General features: G+C 43.4%; 1 protein-coding gene across 5 annotated transcripts in view; it reads right to left on the reverse strand.

The window, feature by feature from the left end:
• Nucleotides 1-21,450, reverse strand: part of CALN1 (calneuron 1) — a 656,133-nt gene that overhangs the window by 291,198 nt on the left and 343,485 nt on the right. For all 5 annotated transcript variants that reach the window (XM_033110564.1, XM_033110567.1, XM_033110566.1 and 2 more), the window contains one exon: nt 11,743-11,886. In XM_033110564.1, the coding sequence (XP_032966455.1) occupies nt 11,743-11,886 (144 nt within the window). The remainder of the gene's footprint in view (nt 1-11,742; nt 11,887-21,450) is intronic.

Here is a 21,450-nt window from a genome sequence, read left to right on the forward strand (position 1 = left end):
GACATTTACTCCCTCACAAAGTGATAACACCCCCAATCTACTACCCTTCTGACATCGTATATATGTTACAATACCATTGACTAAATTCCCTATGCTGTACTTTATCGAAAGAAATCCAAAACTCTAATTCAAAAAAATATATGCACCCTATGTTTATTACAGTGCTATTCACAATAGTGAAGACATGGAAACATAGCCATGTATTGTTAATGTTCCAGAATCACTTAGAAAGGGTATTCTCTTTATAAGAGTATAAAATTTACATTACACAGACACACACATGCACACATATTCATATGCATACATATTTAATGTCATCAAATTATGTTACTTAGTTTTATCTACTTGATCAATTTGAAAATCTTCCATAATGATTGTTTTTCCCCTATTCATAGTATTTCCAAAAGTTTTTCCTGAGATAAAACTTTTGCAATGAATGTGACATTATAATTTTTTTAACTCTAAAAATCTTTAAGTAATCATTAGTGTTGTTCACCAAATATTTCCAGTTAATTCCCTTCTGGGCATGGAGTCATATTCTACTTCCCAACACCCCTTGATATTGTGTACAGGCCCGTGACTTGCTTTAGCAAATGAGATATGAATAGGAGAGACAAAACCTCAAGAATCACCATGTGATTCACTCAGACTCTTTCCCTGGCCACAGCTATCATGGAAACACAACACAGAAGCCTCCCTCTGCCAGGACTCCTGAATGAGGATGACAAAGAGGAAATACCCAACCAACCTACAATGGATATACAGCACAAGTAAGAACTTTTATTTTGTGGCATTAAGCTGCTGATATTTGGGAGGAATTATTTATTACTGCAACATAACTTAGCCTATCCTTACTGAAACAGATTAAAAAAAAAAAAAGACAATCTACAAAAGAAAAAAAAATGGATAACCAAATCAACACATTAAAAAACACATCATCTCTATTTGCAGTCAAGATGGCACATTGTTTTGTGGCTCACGCCAAGTGGCCCCGGGCAGGGCAAAAGCTGCAGCTGAACCTGACCTGTGGGGAAGGGGGGCCATCCCAGAAAGCCCTAGAGCTGGCATACCCAGTAGCCATCTTTGGACCCAGGTGGAGCATCAACTGGTCACCTCCAAGGATGACACACCAAGGAAGATTTGGCAGGCACCAGGGCCCTGCTAAAGTGAATTCTGCTCCTTAGAGTCAGTCCCTGCACAACAGCTCCTCCACTGTAGTCACAGCCAGTCCCCACAACCAATCAGCCTGAAGGTCAATCCCTTCCACTGATGTGCAAACAGCAACCAAGGTTCAACTACAAAAGGAGAGCACATACAACCCACACAAGGGACAAGTTTGTAGCACCTGGCTCAGGTGAGCAGAGAGACTGCACTACGGGGCCCTACAGGACACCTACTACATAAGGCCACTCTACTAAGAATAGGAGGTATAGCAGCCCAACCTAATACATAGAAACAAACACAGGGAGACAACAAAAATGGGGAGACAAAAAAACATGTCCAAAATGAAAGAACAAAATAAAGCTACAGAAAAAAAAAAAAATCTAAACAAAATGGAGACAAGCAATCTACCAGATGCAGAGTTCAAAACACTGGTTATAAGTATGCTCAATAATTTCAGGGAAAACTTCAACAAAGAGATGGGAAACAAAAATGGAGATAGAAAATATAAAAAAAGAACCAGTCAGAAATGAAGGATACAGGGGGGTGGGAGATGAGGGTAAGGGGGATCAAATATATGGTGATGGAAGGAAAACTGACTCTGGGTGGTGAACACACAATGTAATTTATAGATGATGTGATACAGAATTGTACACCTGAAATCTATGTAATTTTACTAACAATTGTCACCCCAATAAATTAAAAAAAAAAGCAATGACATCTAAAAAAAAAAAAAGAAAGAAATGAAGGATACAATAACTAAAAGGAAGAATACATTAGAGGGAATCAAAAGTAGATTAGATGAAGCAGATGACTACATCAACAATTTGGAAGATAAGGTACCAGAAAATACCCATTCAGAAATGCAAAAAGTAAAATGAATCCAAAATAATGAAGATAGTTTAAGGGGTCTCTGGGATAACATCATGTGTATCAATATTCACATCATAGGGGTAACAGAATGAGAAGAGATAGAGAAAGAATTGAAAACCTATTCGATGAAATAATGATGGAAAACTTCCCTACCCTTGTGAAGGAAATAGATATGCATGCCCTGGAAGCACAGAGAGTCCCAAATGAGATGAACCCAAAGAGGCCCACACCAAGACACATCATAATTAAAATGCCAGAGGTTAAAGACAAAGAGAAAAATCTTAAAAGCAGCAAGAGAAAAGCAGTTAGTTACCTACAAGGGAGCTCCCATAAAACTGTCAGTTGATTTCTCAACAGAAACTTTGCAGGCCAAAGGGGTTTGGCATGAAATGTTCAAAATGATGAAAATGAAGGATCTACAACCAAGATTACTATACCCAACAAAGCTATCATTTAAAATCAAAGGACAGATAAAGAGCTTCCCAGAGAAGAAAAAGCTAAAGGAGTTCATCACCACCAAACCAGTATTACAAGAAATGTTAAAAGGATTTCCTTAAGAAAAGGAAGATCAAAAATATGAATAATAAAACAGCAATAACTACATACTATCAACAATCACTTTAAATGTAAATGGACTAAAATGCTCCAAGCAAAAGACATACGGTGGCTGTATGGAAAAGAAAACAAGGCCCTTACATATATGCTGCCTACAAGAGACTCACTTCTCATTGAAAGACATACACAGACTGAAAGTAAAGGGATAGAAAAAGATATATCATGAAAATGAAAATAAAATAAAAAGGTGTGGTAGCAATACTTATATCAGACAAAATAGACTTTAAAACAAAGGAGAAAAAGAAACCCTCATACACTGCAGGTAGGAATGTAAATTGCTAAAGCTACAATGAAAAATAGTACGGAGGTTCCTCAAAAAGTTAAGAATAGAATTACCATATGACCCAGCTCTTCTGGTTATCTACCCCAAAAATCTGAAAACATTTATCTGTAAAGATATGTGTACCCATATGTTCATTGAAGCATTTTTCATGGTGGCTAAGACATGGAAACAGCCAAAATGTCTTTCAATCAATGACTGGATAAAGAAGATATGGTACAAATACACAGTATTACTCTGCCATAAGAAAAGATAAAATACGGCCTTTTGTGACAACATAGATCAATCTTGAGATTATCATGCTCAGCAAAACAAGTCAGACAGAAAAAGTCAAGAACCATATGACTTATGGGGTATAAAACTGAAAACAACAAATGAACAAGACAAACAAAAAGATAAAAACTCATAGACACACACAGTAGTTCAGTAGTTACCAGGAAGTAAGGCAGGAGGGGGTAGCAAAAGAGGGAAAAGGGGATCAAATAAAAGGTATTGGAAGGAGAACTGACTTTCGATGGTGAACACACAATGCAATATTTAGATGATGTATTATAGAATTGTATACTGGAAACCTACATAATTTTACTAATCGATGTCACTCCGATAAACTTAAAAAGAAAGAAAAGAAACCTGCCAACACCTTGATCTTAGATTTCCAAACTCTAGGACTGTGAGAAAATAAATTTGTTTGTTAAGTCAAAATTAAAAGCTATAACAAGTGTCAAAGAAGTACTGAGTAATCCCACTTCTGTGTATTTACCTGAACAAATCCAAGTGCTACTTGGAGGGGACGTGTGCATCCATCTCTTCATTGCATCATTGTTTACAATGGCCAAGATGTGAAGGAAACCTGGGTGTCCATTGATAGAAAAATGGATAAAGAGGAGGTGGTACATATACACAATGGAATACTGCTCGGTCATGGAAGGGAATGAGTTCTTGCCATCTGCAGCAGCATGGATGGACCTGGAGGGTATTGCACTGAGTGGAGTGTCAAACAAAGACAGATGCAATGTGATAGGAAACATAAAAATGGAGCTAGAATATCCCCATTTTGCTTATATGTGGAATCTAAAGAACTAATAAGGGGAACAGAAACAAACTCATAGATACAGAGAACATTCTGATGATTGCTGGATAGGAGGGGGGTTGAGGGTGTGGGTGAAAAGGGGAAATGATTAAGAAGTATGGATTGTTTGTTGCAAAGTAGTCATGGGGATGTAAAGTACAGCATAAGGAATACAGTCAATAATATTGTAATAACTACATATAGTGTGGGTAATAGATTTATTGGGGTGCTAGATGGGAGGGGTTTGGGGGGCAGGGTGAAAAGTTGAAGGGATTGAGAAGTACAAATTTGTAGTTACAAAACGGTCATGGGGATGCAAAGCATCGGGAATATAGTCAAGAAAAAGTCTTGGGACCCTATTACTTGCCTATTCTTTTTTATATTGCATATATATTATACATTTATTAAAGGCTTATATAAACAAAAAATAAAAACAACATAAATGCATCATCTCACTTATTAGTTAAAATAAGTTCCGACTTTTCACCAATCACACTAGTCATGATTTGTTGAATAATACTCAACACTGGTCAGGGTGTTCTGAGATGGGCATTCTCATGTATTCCTTTTAGTAAACCTTGCCTGATAGAAATGTTATTTATGTATGAAGGATTTTAGCAGGTTCTTATCATTCACATAATACTCTTGCTTATAGGAATCCAGCATGGTCTCTGTTTTCATGATGATACAATATGTGGTACCACGAAGAAACAAACTTCCTAAGTGGGATTCTGAGATTGGTTTGCTTATCTATGATCTTAAATGAAGTGCTGACATTCTTGCTCCTGAAAAATGGGATAATGGTGTCTATGTTATGCACTGGCATCATAATTAATTAAATGCCACCTCTGGGGTCTTGGGATAAAATAATTATTGAAAGCAAGGCCTTGGAAGACCCATGTAGCTCCTGTGTACGACCTTGATGGTAGCAATGATGACTCCAAGGACTGTAGGTGGGATGGTTGCCTCTGAATGCCCTTGAAAGAAAACAAAAACAAGCTCAAGCTCAAGCTCAGGCGTTGACATGTCTTACCTCTCAGCTTGGGTCACATATAAATAGAATGCTTCTAGGATGGCCCCAAAATAATCACTTGCTTCTTGCAATTTCAAAGAAGACCTCAAATTTAATTGTGGGGTCTGTAGAATTATAATATAAGTTGAAATCACAGACTCATCAAGTCTCATGTAAAATTCAGGGCACTGATTGGAAAGGAGTGGGACCTGAGACTGGGGGTGGGGACCTCCAGGTCCCCAGAAAACTGAATGCCCAAGTCCCCCTGATGTCCCCTCTGATGTCTCCCTGAGGTCAGACAAAACAAGATTGAAGACCTCGCAGACCCTGAATACCTGTAATAAGCACAGCTGAGGCAGCTGCCTTGAAAGGAGATGTCTAGTTTCAAACTCCACTCCTACCATGTTTCACTGCCTCTAAACCCATGACTAGAATCAGATTGGCACATCTCAGGAGGGGAAATTTCAAGTCTGATATGGGAGAACACAGAGTTGCAAAATGTAGCTAATTTATATCAGTGTTAACCTGGGGGACAGGTTTAGCAATGGATTCCAGGAAGTTAAAACAGAGAGATAGAATATGATATTAGCTCAGGATGGTCTTATTGAAATGGGTGCACATACCAGAGATTCTGTGTTTATTATGTTGGCTTGAGTAACTGGAAGTGGCTCAGTTTGGTCTTTAGCTGAAATTTGGATTCAATGTAGCCAACTATCAATGAGATGAAGATGACAGACCTTTCCTGGCACAATGTAGAGGCAGGAATTGCTTAGGGAGGTAGGAATGCTGAAGTGGGTTTGTCACAAACACGCACCACCACTACATATCCAAAAGGGGCCTAAGGGACTCTCCCATTGCTAATGCAATAAGAAACCTAAAGGCACCATCTTCAGCTCACAACTCCGCTCTAGGGTCAAGCTGGACTCCTGTAAGGATCACCTGGGGAATGGCTGGAGTCCTTCGTCCAGACAAAGGTGGTAGCAGGAGGCTATCTGGAACAGTGATAGGTAAGCAAAACACTTACATATAGGTTTGAAATATCTAGGTAACATCATGACTCTGGAGTGTGAGTGTATGGGGTGTGTCTGTGCACGCGAGTGCGTGCACGTGTTCTGGTCAGTCACTGCTTCAATGTCCCGTTGTCACCATAAGTGACCTATATCCACTAAAATCACATATATATGAGATATGTGTGTCAGATCTTAGATTCATACGGCTCTTACTAGTAGCGTGACCTAGGCAAGTTACTTGAAACCTCTGGACTTCATTGTTCTCATCTATAAAATGAAGGTCATTTTATAGATAACCACCTATGGCTGTTATGAGGACAAAATAAGTTTTAAAATAAAGTACTTAGAATAGTGCTTGGCCCACAGTGAAGACTCTGTAATGTGTTGGCTAGTATCACTGTTACTGGATGTTATTATTGGAGCACGGCGAGCATTGCGTGTTAGTTATTATTGTTACCCAGTTGAGACTTACCACGGTAAGATCAAAGTACATTTGGCAATAATTCACTACCACAGAATTACGTTTTTAATCATCATGATCTGATGCCAGTCATGCTTCTTCACAAATGCAAACATTTGGAGAGATATTTTCCTATACTTGACGTTCACCAGCACTTTGGTTCTGTGAATTACTTCCAGTTTGGTCGGCCTGCTTCTCGTTTCTCAAAGTTCCCTAGACTAGCACCTCTCAGGCTTTAATGTGCTTGTGAGACACCTGAGACCCTTGTTAAAATGCAGACTCTGAATCAACAGGTCTGGGGTGGGCCTGAGGTTCAGGATTTTAAGCAAGCTCCCAGGTGCCTGGACCACACAGCTGAAGGAGGGAGGAAGCTGAGGCCTCTACATCTGTGAGCACCGGTGCAAGCCGCTGGCTTTCAGGCAGGGTTGACCGACCACAGACTGCCCACTTCCTCCATCAGATTCCCAAAGGCAAACTCCTTGTCTGCCTCTCAGGCATTTACCACCTACTCAGACCATCGTGCTCAAACAAAAATTCACAGGCTTGGAGATTTCTCTTTAGCTTTAGATATTTCTTTCAACCAAAGGTGTCCCAGGTATGTCAGTGCACACATTGCTGTCCATGACCTAACAAACTGTTGAAGGATGCCGGCTCCTGGGCCCCATCCTGGAAATTCTGGGATTCTGATTCTATTGGCCTAGTTTTTTTGTTTTGTTTTGTTTTGATTTTGTGGTGGTGGCAGGGGGGTTGTTTTTGTTTTTAGCATGCTCCCTGGGTATTTTCTGATATGCACTCAGGTTTGGAACCACTTGCTGTTGGTTAAAAAGCTCCAACTTCTTCCACTTTACAACAGACTGTTCCACGTCATGCAGTCTGTGGGCAAGTGTCTTCCTTCACACCCAGGAAGGATGTGTGCATTCTAGGTCACCAACTAGAGCCATGCCAGCTCCAGAGCCCAAATCAGTATGCTGAGGTGTTTGATGAGGAAACAGAAGTGAGCGTTGCTCAGAATTAAGCATATACTTTTCTGTCTTCTAGATGACAAAAGAAAACAGAACATCATAATCATATGACTAATCAGCAAAGCACCACACCTTGCAGAGAATGGATAGTGAGAGAGGAAGACATGGACACATAGGCTAACAGCAGGACACAGCTAACTCCTTCATGTGACTCTGGCCACGATTTTGTTCTTTGTGGCTCAGGGGTTTGTCTCAAAATGAACCCAAAGTGAATTTTGCCAACCATAAAAATAAGGCAGTTCACACATAATGGACACCAGGTAAATCCCTTTTAAATTGAACTAAACCGAATCAAACCCATCAAACCCGCTATCTAGGAAGTGGTGAACCTACAAAAAAAAAAAGACAAAAACAAAAAACCTACAAACCTGTTGAGAGATAAGAATTCATTTCAAAACCCCAAATTTGTTGGAATTTCACAAGATTCTGCACCTTTGAGGAGCAGAAGGATAATTAAGGAGGAAGAGAGCAAGGTCTGAATTTGTTTCAAAGAGGGACTTTGTTCTTTAAGTGCTGTAGAGGTAAGGGAAGCTAAGAAAAGGAGAGGAGAGCATTAGAAAACTTGAGCAAGGTGATGAGGGCCAACAGACTGCTGAGAACATCTCCTGTTTGATTGTTTCAGGAAACTCTTTGCAAAGCTACCTGGATTCACTCCAGAGGGCCACAGTGGTGTGACCTTAGAAAGCAGTCAAAAATAACACTTGGGTCTTGAAGACACCAACTCCATATTCCCCAGTGAATGATGCGGGAAGCTGAGGAGAGCAGCTGGGACATGGCACTTCTATCAAAGATTTAAGCTTTTGAGTGACTACTTTATCAATTCTTCCAATGACGGTGCATAACTAGTACTATGATGCACTGGAGAGAAGCTGATACCTGACATGCAAGGAGTGCCTTGGGACACTGGCTTAAATGCCTCAGGAGCCTGACTGAGAGGACTGCAGGTTTCCAGAAGCTGGGCTGAAGGAGAGATCCTGGCCAAAAGCATCCAGGAAGAGTGAATCCTGGTCCCCACATGGCTTTGCTGCGAGTCACCTCAGTTGCACAGGCTGATAAAAGAGGAGTGGGATGGTAAGCACCCGAGTATGTAGAACTGAGTTAAAGTTCCAAGAAAGAACCTCTGCAGTAATGGACCAAAGAGGAAGTCCTAGGCATTGGGCAAAAGTTTGGGTTTTCTGTCTAGTATTTACCTGAGCAGTTCAGCCCATGCCATACACACACACACACACACGCTCACACATGCACACACTCACACACACGCACATATACACACGCACACACACACACACACACACACACACACAATCAGTTCCAGCACTGAAGGCAAATTGGCCATGGGCCAAGAGAGCAATCCTAGACCCTTCTGCCTGTCTTCCATTCTGTCCTCTGGAGAACCAGCTCCACAGAGACTGGAACTGTCTAGCCCCTGCAGGCTCTGTGTCCAGGAAACCCCACTGGCCTCCCTAATCCAGGGAGGTCACTGTTATGTGCACAGCTAGCAAGGCACCCCACGCCCAAGGAACCAACTAATGAAAACCTCCTGTGCTGACTTAGGCTGCACAGATATACTCAGGCTAATTCTATCTGGGCCTCGAGCTGAAGGTTATGACCTCACTGTCAGGCAAACCAGGGACCCCAGAAGAAGATGGTGTATGGGCCAGACTTGCTCCTAGTCACCGCCAGCTGGGGTGGATGGAGGCAGCGTCACCTCTCCTGCCACCCTTGGTACGCGGGGTCACGGTCTGGGGGCCAGGAGGCACAGGTATCTCACAGCTAAGAATCCTAAGTTCTGGCCCAAACACTCCATCTTTTTGGCATTATCCCCATAAACACCTCTGCCATTCCACAAGTTTCACACCAAAGAGAAACTTAATTAGGTAGGGCTAAATCTCCGTGGAGAATTCCCAGTTACAGAAGCTGGGAAGGAAGGATGTAATTAGAACCTGACATTTTTTTTTAATAGAACAGCTCAAAAGATCCCATTAAAAGAAGGACACTGAAAAACAGTCTACCAGCTTCTTTCCAGATCCCAGCACTGCAGAAATTTTACTTCCCAGTGTCATTTACAAAACACTTCAAGACTCACATTTCAGCCTCAAACTGGAGGTTTTCCATTTAGCTCTTTACACACTTGGGCATTTAACAGATTGTGCAGGCAATTCCTTTTGCCTACACTGCTGCACTGTTTTCATTTGTTCTGTACTGACTCATTCATAGGCAACAAAACTTCAAAGAAACTGCACTTCAAAAGTAAGTAAATGTGTTTTTACCTGATGTGGTCACCGTGAAATACCTAATGACTGGGGCTTTTGTTAAAGGAACTAATAGACATTCTCTGCAAGATTTGTTTGTAAGTTCTGCCTTCGAGCTCTGGGAGCTGATTATGGTAAGTTGCAAGTAAAGTAGTGAAATTTGAAGTCTCTTAAACTACAACTGGTGTGGAGTATTTGCCGAGTCCTGATAAGTCCTTCCAATAACCATCACAGGACATCCCCTGGAACTCTAGGCCTCATGGCATCAGAAGATTTGCTATAACAGGAAAATTCCCCATGAGCAGAGGTCCAATGAGTGAATTACAAACAGCGAGGTTGGATTTTGATGAAGAACTTTCAGTCTCCTAGTATTAACTTCTCCACAATATCTCAGCTTGTTTTTTTATTAAATGTTGCTAATTCCATTTGCTTTTAGTCCATTTGACTAGGTTTTATTATAAGGTTTTGGGAGGAGAATCAAAGCACAATACCTTCTTAGTTCTTAAACACAGGTATAGATTAAGATTTTTATTATTTTAAAGAGGAAACTTTTTTCTGGAAATGTATCTCTAAAATGAGGGTGGGTGTAAGTGGAAAAGAGATTTTGCTATATTCTTTGCTCCAGCTTTTCAGACATAACTCTAAAAATCAAAGCACGGTCAAATCAAGCCAACAAATCCAAGATGATTCAGAATAATCAAAGTTGTAAGGACAAGGCTGGGTCTGTTCACACAACTGAATGTCCCTGATATAACATCTCTATCCCAACCAGAGAAGAAATGTCCAAGCGGCGCTTGGTGGGTGGTGCTAGGGTTCATCCACCACCCTTATTGGCAGTCTTCCAACAACTCCACAGGATTCTAGGAGAGAGTCCGCTCTTCCAATTAGTCAGCTGGCCAAGCGAACGAATCCCTACAATGGCCTTGGTCCAAAAAGACGTGCCGCCCCCCTCCTGCTTTCTTTCACTCAGTTTATACATCATGTTCTACCAAGAGTCCCAAGGGTCCACCACTCTGGAGCCCTTCTGCCTGGAATCAAGCTGCTTTTCAGTGGGGGTGTTAAGAAATCACAATAAGAAGGCTCTTTCCCCCTTCATCCAAGGCAGGATCTAAATGTCAGGAGGGTCACAGCCAGTTTGGGATAGACTCTTAGGATTTTAGGATTTTAGAGTGGGAAAGAACCTTAGAGATTATCTAATGCAGTAGTTTTTCAGAATGTTTTAAAACACAGTGAAACTCTTTTCCCATGAGGTTGTATGTAGAAACCCAGTATTTAAAACAGAGAGAAAATAAGCTGTTATATCCATACATGGAATATGATTTGGCCATAAAAAGAGATGAAATGCTGACACACACTACAACTTGGATGAACCTTGAAAACATTATGCTCAGTGAAAGAAGCCAGACACAAAGGACCACGTATTGCATGATTGCATTTGTATGAAATGTCCAAAAGAGGCAAATCCATAAAGATAGAAAGCAGATCAATGGTTACGTAGGGCTGAGGTGGGGATCGAGCGGTTGGGAAGTGACGGCTAAGAGGCGTAAGGGCTTCTTTTTGGAGTGGTGAAAATGTTATAAAATCGATTTTGGCATTGGTGGCACAAATCTGTGAATATACTAAAGCCACTCAATTGTACAGGTTATGTTGTATGAATTCTATCTCAATAAAGCTGTCTTTTTAAAAAACACATTAACAAAACAAAAAAAAAACAACAAAATGAACCAAACAAAAACACTACTCTCACTGCTCTGCCAGCCAGGCTTCCCTCACCGGGCTCCCCCTACTGGCCCCAGAACCAGCTCTGCAGGCTCCCAGAGCTGGATGGCATTTTGTTTGAAAAACACTGATCTAGTCCAAGTTTCTACTCCTCAAATGTTAACGAAGGCTGACCCCGAGTCTTTGACTGCACAAGCGAGTCCCTCTGAACCAGAAGTCTCGCTGCGAGCCGGGCTTGCCTCGGGGGGACGCCGCACAGCTGGGCTTACCGTCCATGTCCAGGCGCTGCATGATGATGGCCAGTTCCACCTCGCTCGGCATGTACCCCAGGGAGCGCATGGCCATCCCCAGCTCCTGCTTGGAGATGAAGCCATTCCCGTCTCGGTCCAGAACCCGGAAGGCCTCTCGGATTTCTACAAGCAGAAAGCAGAAAAAGTCCGATGGTCACACGGCTTAGTCCAGTGCATTGACATCACTGGTGACTGTCTACGGAAAACTCCTCACTGCTTTACAAATAGTGATATGTCAAAACCCTTTAATACAATAGAAGAGTGGCCAAGAGAGGAACAACAAAAAAAAGGAAGTAAGAAAAGAAAGAAAAGGCAAAAAAAGGAAGAAAAGAAAGGTGAGGAGAAAAAAGGGGAGGGGAGGCGAGGGGGTAGGAAAGAGCTTGGGAAGGAGAAGGTGACTGGCCCTGAGCACCCTAAAACGCTGCAGTCGGCCCACAGTGACACAGCGGCCCCAGCAGAGAGAATCGTCTGAACCATGGACACTTCCGAAGCAGTGATGAGGAATAGGTCTCATGTATGAGAAGAAAGTTACCGCTTACCTCTGGCCAGTAGGAGGAAAGGAGAATGTGATTCCTGTACAGACTTCTATTTCAGCTCTCTGCTGCTGCAGGAGCTGTGCTGGAAGCTTTTTCCAGCCCATAGTAGGATAGGACTTAAGTGTCCTGCTGTTTTTATTTCATTCCTCTAATTTACAGTTGTTTTATGACTATAAACAACTTTGGATCGATAAGAGTGTCATAAAAGCCCAAAAGGCCTCCTTAATCACATTCTCTGTGGCTGGCAGAGAATTTGACTCTGCTATCAATAAAGCCATTTCACTCGGCAGGTCATCTCCCATCCTCTTACCCCAGCCAGACTGCTCTGCATTCACCCAGAGTCGCTCCCTTCAGAGTCCCTGTGGCCTGTTAGTTCTGGGTTAGCTGAGCATTTCCGAATACATCATGCCCTTTGAGGCATGACATGGTAAATTTGAGACCACAGTCTGAAGACGAGAGGTTCCTCAATCACATCTGAGCACCAGACATGGCCAGCTTTAATGTTTCATCCATAAACCTAGTACAAGCCCAGGTGTGGCAGCTGCCAACATTCATCATGCCACTCAACAAGCACTGGCTGTGTGTACCTGAGGAGCACTGTGTTAGCACCACGGGGAAATAACCACCATCCCCTGGGCATCGTGCTTTTCCTCCAGAGCCCTCCACTCCCCTCAGGAAGGAAGCTCCATACAGAAATGGCAGGAACTCTTCAAACTAATACAAGACACTGGCCCTAATCCATTTAGTTACTGCTTCTCTAAATATCTGACATGCTCCCATCAAATACTTTGAACCACACCCTTTCCCAAACAGGCTTTGCCCTTTCCTATTTCTATTCATTTTCTATGGCTACTGTAACAAACCACCAGAAACTTGCTAGCTTAAAACAACAGAAATTTACTCTTTCACAGTCTAGAGTCCAGAAATCTGAAATCAGTATCACTGGACCAAAATCAAGGTGTGGACGGGGACAGTGGAGGCTCTCAGGAAAATCTGTTCTGGCCTCTCCCAGTGTCCCATGGCTTGTGGCCGCATTGCTCCAGTCTCTGCCTCTGTGGTCACACTACCTCCCCCTCTTTGTCTGTGACCTTCTCCTGCCTACCTCTTACAAGGACACTTGTGTTTGCATTTAGGGACATCTCAGGATAATCTCCCCATCTCGAGATCTTTAACTTAATTACATCTGCAGGAACCCTTTTTCTCAGGTAACATTTACAGGTTCCAGAACTGAGGACCTGAAACTTTTGAGGGCCATTTTCAGACTACTGCACTACCCTATCCATTTCTTCTCCCGGACACACCCTGCCTCTCCCCTCACCTTCCCAAATCAAATCACTCCTCAAGTCCAGGTCAGGGGCTGTGGATCCCACACAAGGTCTTTGCTTGCCATTGCCAAAGTTGTGTCCCTCTGTGCCGGCCGTGCAACAGGTCATTCATTCTTTTCACATGACATCTAGCATGACCCATCTAGAACTAAGATGACGGGTACAGAAACCATAGCTCGTCTTCATACACTTCATTCATCTTTGTTTGTTCCACCCACACTCAGAAGGAGGCACTAGACAGGCAGCTGTTCAGTGGATAGTGGGTCTGAATAAATAAGGATCATGGATTGGCAGCAAATTCATTATCAATACTAATTCAGAACACTGAATGATTTCTGTGAATAAATGTGGGCTCCAGGAGAGAGAAGACCAGCTCGTGAGCTGAGACCCTCGGCTCCTGGCCAGGCATATTAGCTAAAGTCTGCAGCCAAACCCTGAGGCCTCAGTTTGTTCATGTGCAAAATGAGCTGTTTAGCCGTGAGGATCCTTATGGTCCTTCCAGCCCTCCTTTCTGTGGATCCGTGGACATCATTAAAGTGTTTAAGAGAAGAAGAGGAAGCCTGTGTTCTCTTTCATACGCTATTAATCTGCTGTTCAAACACCCCTCTTTTTTCCATTAACAATACAGAAAAAAATTTAATCCAATCCAAATTCTGAATCAAGAGGTTTGTCTGCATTTTTAGGCTTTCTCATCCATGAAACATGCCCAAGACTACCTAAAACAGCCCTATTTTCCTCCCAAGTGCCCAATGGGCTGTAAAGAACTTAGAGCCTATGCTCAGCTTGAGGTCATATAGCACACAGCTCAAAGACACTGGGCAAGAGACCACGTTGTCACCTGGGCCCAGATCCCCAGACACGGAAAGCAGGAGGATGCAGAGACTGGGTCTCCTGAGGTGGGAGTCAGCCCACGAGAAAGCCAGTGCATCTCTGCCCTGCAACCTGGGGCAGGCTTCTCCCCCAGCCTCAATTTCCTCATCTGAAATATAGGTTGGGTTGGATCTCTTTCCGGCCTCTATCGCAGGGTTTTACATGGGGCTGGCACATACCATGAAACAGTAGAAAATGTCAGATGATGGCAGGGGCCCCACCTGGGGTCACAGAAGAGGCCAGGACCCCATGTGGAGGGCCAGCAGCAGGCAGGGCCTTGCCCCATGTTCTCTGGACCACTCCTTTCCTAAGGCACCATTTTCACCTCCCATCCCTCTGCCTCAAGCTTGCACTCTCTGGGCTGTTGCTATCACTCTGAGAGGGTGACGCCCTTCTGTTGACAGGGCCTGGCCTCCTTCCAGTGGTTCCCCTGCATGCCCTAGATCTCACCAACAAATGAGCCCGTATCCTTACACTGGACATTCCAGAGGGGCCTGGTTGGGTGCGTTTGAGAACATGGCCTGGAAATCAGGGCCTTGGCATGTGTGCCTGCTGAACCCCAGCCAGCCGCCGGGGCTACTCCCAGAATTGCCTCACCCTGGGGCTACTGGATTTGGGAAGGCAGACCACAGTCAGGGATCAACCCCAGCTTTGCCCTGCTGTGAACAGATGAGCTCCTTTGAGGCCTCAAACCCCCATGGCTTGCCCCATCAGCACTACGGAACCAGGCCAGCCCTGCCCCAGCCCAGGATAGGCCACACAAGCACACATCAACTCAGTTCTGTTTTCTGTGGCCCCCAGGTAAGTGGTACAAAGCCGTCCTTCTCTGTGTGCACAGAATATCTGCTCCTGGCTCCAAGGATAAAGCTCACTAATTTCCTTTTCTTTCAAAATAGCAAAGTCAAAAAGAAGAAGGAAAAAAAAAGCACGAAACTAGAAAACCATAATGGGAGCCTCTGGAGAGTTAGGGTAGGGAAAGCCCAGGCAAACAAGAAACTTATTAGAAGGAAATGGGTCTTGCAGTCTGAGATGTGTGGTGTGTGCCTCATTTTATTTTTAAGAGCAGAACAGGGTGTGAGAAATATGTCCATAAAATCAGCAGAGACACGAGAGCAGGCCAGATCCCTCTGCCTTGGGCTGTAGGCAGCCTGCTCGCAGTGCGAAGAGCCTCTGGCCACTTTCCACATCCTTGGGAAGTGGTGACCACAGATCAAGTTTTCAGGAACAACCCAGTAATGTGTTGTGCTTTTCACTGGAATTTATCCCCTCTCTGGGCTACCATCCCTTGTGCTTCAGAGTTACATAAGTGTGCTGTGCTCTTGGTCTTTAATTCAGTTTCAGTCTCACATATCACACGCACATCAGGAGCCAGCATGGCAATTCCACCATCCCCAAGATGCCTTAGTGGACCCCAAAGCAGTGTCTGCGATGGTGATCAGAGCCTGTACAGCAGTCATTGCATGGAGTATGAAAGGAAACGTGATAAGACACATCTAACAAAGAAATCCACTCTCTGCCTATGGAATCTCCCAGACCCAAAGTCTGCATTCCCATAGGGATGTGTGCTTCTCCTCCTGGAGCGACTCTGATTTTCTGGAGACCAGCAAGGCCTGTGTGAGACGTGGTCCTCTCTAGAGCCAAAGAGTTTACTTCTCATTATGCCAGCAAGTCTATTTTCGTAAAGATAGCCACAGCCAACACTGGCACCACCCGCATCCTAACGCAGCACCCTCTGAGAACCAAGACTCGATTCCATAATGCCCCTTAGGGACATAGTGGATCCGGGCAATAACAAGGGCAAGGGCAAACCTTCCACACGGAACAGACACGTCAATCAGGCTGCACCAGACGAAACCCAGACTCCAGCCAGTCAATATTCACTGGTCAATGGCCTGACTTTGAAGGCTCAGCTAAATTCATGGTGCTAATTTGCAACCTCAGATTAGTAATGAAGAACAACAATTTTTCTCATCTCAGTCCCCATTACATGCAAAATCTGTTTATTCTCCACAAAAATGTATCTTTAGGAAGACTACAGGCTTTAACCACAAAAAGTCATGGCTCTATTAATGAACAAGAGGAATTCTGTTGGTATATGTCACTAAGATATTGTGAAACTGGAGGTAGGTGCATTTCTGCAGGGCTAGTCAAGGTGACTGATAAATACCAACACAATACATCAGAAAATGGAAGGTACTCACTTAAAGGTCATTTTTCAGAAGAAATAATAGGACAGGGACTGAGCCAATGACAAAAGAGACTTAGAAGGCTTTCCGCCTTTTCTATGAAAGACAACAGATGAGTATATAGAGAGATGATTAATAAGCCCTCATTTAATGAACAGTTACTGTTTACTTTCTATGTGCCACAATAGAGCGGTAGCAAAATAAACTTTCTAGGTTGTGAGAAGCTCATATTCTAGTTGGAAAGATAGCGGTGACCAGATATTCGTAACAGAGAATGACAGGAGCAATAATTCAAGTCTGTACAAAATCCCATGGAAGATCCTCCCAGGATGAAAGACATGATAGAGAGACAACTCTGTGAAAGGGTCACCCTCGCATCTTTGCAATCTTAAGGCCATGGAGAGAAGAGAAAGGAGGCAGAGTAGGACAATGTGCCAAGATGGGCCTGCCTAACACACTGGCCACACGGTAGGTGCAGAAACATTGCGAGATGAGGGTGAGGAGCACTAGGACGAGATACCAAAGGGTATTCCGAGCCATCCGAGCCCTACAGACCAGACTCGGCAAACGGTGACCTGAGGACAAATAGGCCCACCACCTTTATTTAGAAATAAAGTTGGGAACACAACCGTTCCTTTACATATTGTCTGTCTGTGGTCCATTGCCTACTGCTTTTGTACTATACAAATGAAATTGAGAAATTATGGCAGAGACCATTTGGTCCGCAGCCTGAATATTTACATTCTGGCCTTTCTAAGTAAAGTTTGTGAGCCCCACTGTAAGCCACAGGGAGCCCTCATTGGTTTCAAATTAAAATTAAAAAAAATTTTTAAGGGATCAGATTGATTTTTAAACTGAGGGCTCTGGCATCATGGTGACTAAGACTAGAATGACAAGAGATGAGAAGCAGAGCCCTCACCTGGAGGCTGTCACAGAGTCAAAGGGTAGATGAGGAGCCTGGAGCTAAGCAACACGGAGTTGGTGGAAAGGTCCCGAGTGGTCAGAGCTCGGGGAGGGCCCTGGTGTGCAGGGTCTGTGACAGGAGGATCTGAGGACAAGGCTGGGGTTTCGAGTGTGCCTCCTGGGGAGGAGTGAGCACGTTCACTGAGAAAGAATTCAGGAGGAAGCACAGGTTTTCAGGGAGGAAAAGGAAGCAGCCTTCTGACTACACAGAGTACAGGGCCCTCAGAGACACCCAGGAAGTCGATCTGGCAAGCACTTGGAAATACGAGGTCGGACTATTCAGTTCTTGAACTCATCCTAGAAAAAGTGCTACATACCTCATTGCTGAATATCACTACAATCACCTTCGAAGTACTCCTCTTGGAAAGTTATGCACCGACGCCAGCGCCTAGTCCACCCTTCAAAGCAATTTTGGAACTCTTTTTCTGGAATGGCCATCAGAGCTGTCGTCGTATTACCCTTGATGTCTTGAATGTCATCAAATGTCTTTCTTTCAATATTTCCTTTATCTTCGGGTAAAGAAAGAAGCCATTGGGGGCCAGATCAGGTGAGTAGGGAGGGTGTTCCAATACAGTTATTTGTTCACTGGCTAAAAACTCCCTCACAGACAGTGCCGTGTGAGCTGGTGTATTGTCATGATGCAAAAGCCATGAATTGTTCGCGAAAGGTTCAGGTCATCTAACTTTTTCAGGCAGCCTTTTCAGCACTTCCAAATAGTAAACTTGGTTAACTGTGCAGTTGGTACAAATTCATAATGAATAATCCCTCTGATATCAAAAAAGGTTAGCAATATCATTGCAACAAGTTCACGAACTTAATTTTTATACCTTGTATGCAGCACGCATTTGGAGAACATAGGAACATAATGACCATAACTGCATATAAGACGCTGGTTCAGTCCCAGTGGGTTTTAGTGTGAATGAGTTCCAATTTAATTATCACCAATCAGTCCACAAAAACAACTATTTGGTTCCAGTAGTTACTACGGAACACAGAAGAGGGAGCTCAGACAGCAGGGCCCTCAGGATGGATGTGCTGGAAGGACGCAGAACGCAGCAGGAACTAATAGTGCTGAGAGGGGACAGGCCACATGGATGGGGGTCCGGCTTTTTTTTCTTGGTACATTTTTAAAGGGTTAAAGAATCGTCACTCATAGGTTATTTATGCAGTTTGAGGTGTGACTGTATCCATTTCAACAAATTGATTGGGTTTCTTCCAGAGTCAGATTGTAATGAATGCTACAGCGGGACACAAAAGAGCTATGTCAGAGCGGGTTCTAACACTGGGGGTACTTCCCGTGCACGTTTGTTTGATTGGTTGGTTGGTTTTAATCAACTCTTGTTTCACAAAGAATTTTAGGAGGCTTAGGAATTAAAATTTACCTGAGTGAAAAAGAAAGAATGCAGAGGAGTTAGAGGGGAGAAGATGAAACAGGAAGCACAGGGAAAATGTACAAGGAGGAGATGAGAATTCAGAGAACCTAGAAGGAAGCTAAGGATTGGCATCAATGCCACTGAGAAGGCTTCCAGCAGGAGCAGGGCATGGGTGAGAGGAGGAACGGGCTGCATTCAGGGTCTCCAGGCCCTTGATTGTAAGAGAGGGCCTTGTAGGGAGGTGCCTGCAGAAGGACAAGGCTGGCAATAGTAACCGTCCCTCCCTGAGAGCATAACTGCATCTGTGACTAAGGTTTGAATCCAGGCTCCAGCAGGGCTCTGGTAAGCAAACAGCCCCTACTCACCAGGAGTCACTGTCAACCTGGGAGCAGGGAAGAGGCAGTGTTAAAATGGTTCAAAGGCCGTGATCAAGACTGGTAGGTCAGGGATGCAATGCTCATACTGTGTGTCTCAGGTGTCCTCTCACTTTTCATTATCTCATGGCCTAAATGACAACTTGAATTAAAAAATAAAGCCAGCTCCATCCTTAGCTAACGTTCAGAAGAAAATCTTTGCAGCAACTTATTAGGTAGTGAAATTATACAGATAAAGACTCAGTATCCCAAGTCATGAAAAATAATCATTTCTTTCCTAAAATAGGGTGGCATGAGGCAGTCGGAAAGCTAGGGGCATTTCTAAGGGTTTAGGAGCTAGAAGAGAGTTTATCTGTCTCCAAATTTTACACCTCAACTGAATGGATTTCAGCATGCCAGGTCAGTTCAAGCTAATGGAAAAACCCCAAAAGTGAAAGAAGAGGCCAGGAGCACCCTGTGATCAACTGCATGCTCCCAGCAGGACTTAAAGGAAAATCATTAAATTAGGCTGGAATATGTATAAGGGTAAGAATGGCTTGCAGGGCCTCTATACAGAAAGTCAGGTGATGAGCAAAGAAAGAGAAGGAGGCATCCAACAGGGGTGCAGTTCTCTTTGTCTCTAGGGGCTCTGGACCTGACCTCTGGGATGAGGACAGTCCCCTCAAAAGGCCAGAGGTAGACCTGCACTGGAATGCTACATTTTTTTCAGGTTATTCATTAATTTGTGCTTCTTCTGAAAAAAATGCCCCCAAAATGTATAAAGAAAAAAAATCTGTACTTCATGGGTCAGTAATAACCATTGTTAATATACTAGGGCATTTAATTCCCAACTTTCTTACACGTAAATATTCTTAATTAAATTGGGGTCATGCAGTCTCTATAGCTTTATATCATTGTTTTTCATTCAACACATTATCATTTCAATCTTCCACATTGCTTACTAGACCTTAACACATCATTTTTGAAGGCTACATAGTATTTCATAGTATGGCTACAGCCAAATTGAGTTCAACACACTCTTAGTGTGGGCCATTTAGATCATTTCCAGTTTTACATGAAGCTGCAACGGGAACCGTTGTTCCCATTTTCATGTATTTTGATGATCATTTCCTTAAGATGATATCCGAGGAATGAACCACTGGGTTAAAGGGCACTAACATTTTTAAGGCACTTAACACATATTGCCAAGTTGCTCGCTACTATCTACTTCTATTCTGAACACTTCTGACACCAAATGTGTGAGTTTTTTCCCACACCAACAAATTCTCCAACTCTGGATACCAATTGGGTATTCAGTGATTTAATCTAGTTCTGATACTAATTACTCAGAGTTAGTACAGACCCTACAGGTTAAGTCCCACAGAACTGTCCTCCCTTCAGAAGCCGATCACAAGCCTAAGCTACATGTACTTCGCACCAACGGCTATAAAGTCAGGGCTTCTAACAACCCCTCTTCAGATTCGATAATTTGCTAGAACAGCTCATAGAATTCAGGAAAGCTCTTCACTTACTAGTTCATTGTAAAGGAACAGCCACATGGAAGAAATACATACAGCTGGGTATGGGGGGGTGCAAGGCTTCCATGCCCTCTCTGGGCACACCTCCCTCCCAGCACCTCACTCTGTTCACCAACCAAAAGCTCTCCAAACACCATCACTTAGGGGTCTTATGCAGGTTCCATTATTAAGTATGACTGATTAAATCATTGGCCATTGGTGACTGAACTCAATCTCGACCCCAGGAGGTCGAGGAATGGGGCTAAAACCTCCAACAGGCTAATCATTTATTGGTCTGTCTGGCAACCAGCCCACATCCTGAAGTCCTCTAGGGACCCCAGTCACCACTTTAGAGGTTCCAAGGGTTTTAGGAGCTCTGTGCCAAGAATCAAGAAAGAAGATCAATATATATTTCCTACTATACCGCAATATCACACCCTCCAAAAAGGCAGTGTCAGTTATCACCATCCTCCATTTCACATCATTTTTATGCACAGAAATCCAGTCTCCATGAGATATGCCTTTCATCTAGCTACCGTGTTTCCCAAAAATAAGACCTAGCCG

The sequence above is a fragment of the Rhinolophus ferrumequinum genome, chromosome 7, assembly GCF_004115265.2.
Source record: "Rhinolophus ferrumequinum isolate MPI-CBG mRhiFer1 chromosome 7, mRhiFer1_v1.p, whole genome shotgun sequence".
In the NCBI taxonomy this organism is placed as follows: domain Eukaryota; kingdom Metazoa; phylum Chordata; class Mammalia; order Chiroptera; family Rhinolophidae; genus Rhinolophus; species Rhinolophus ferrumequinum.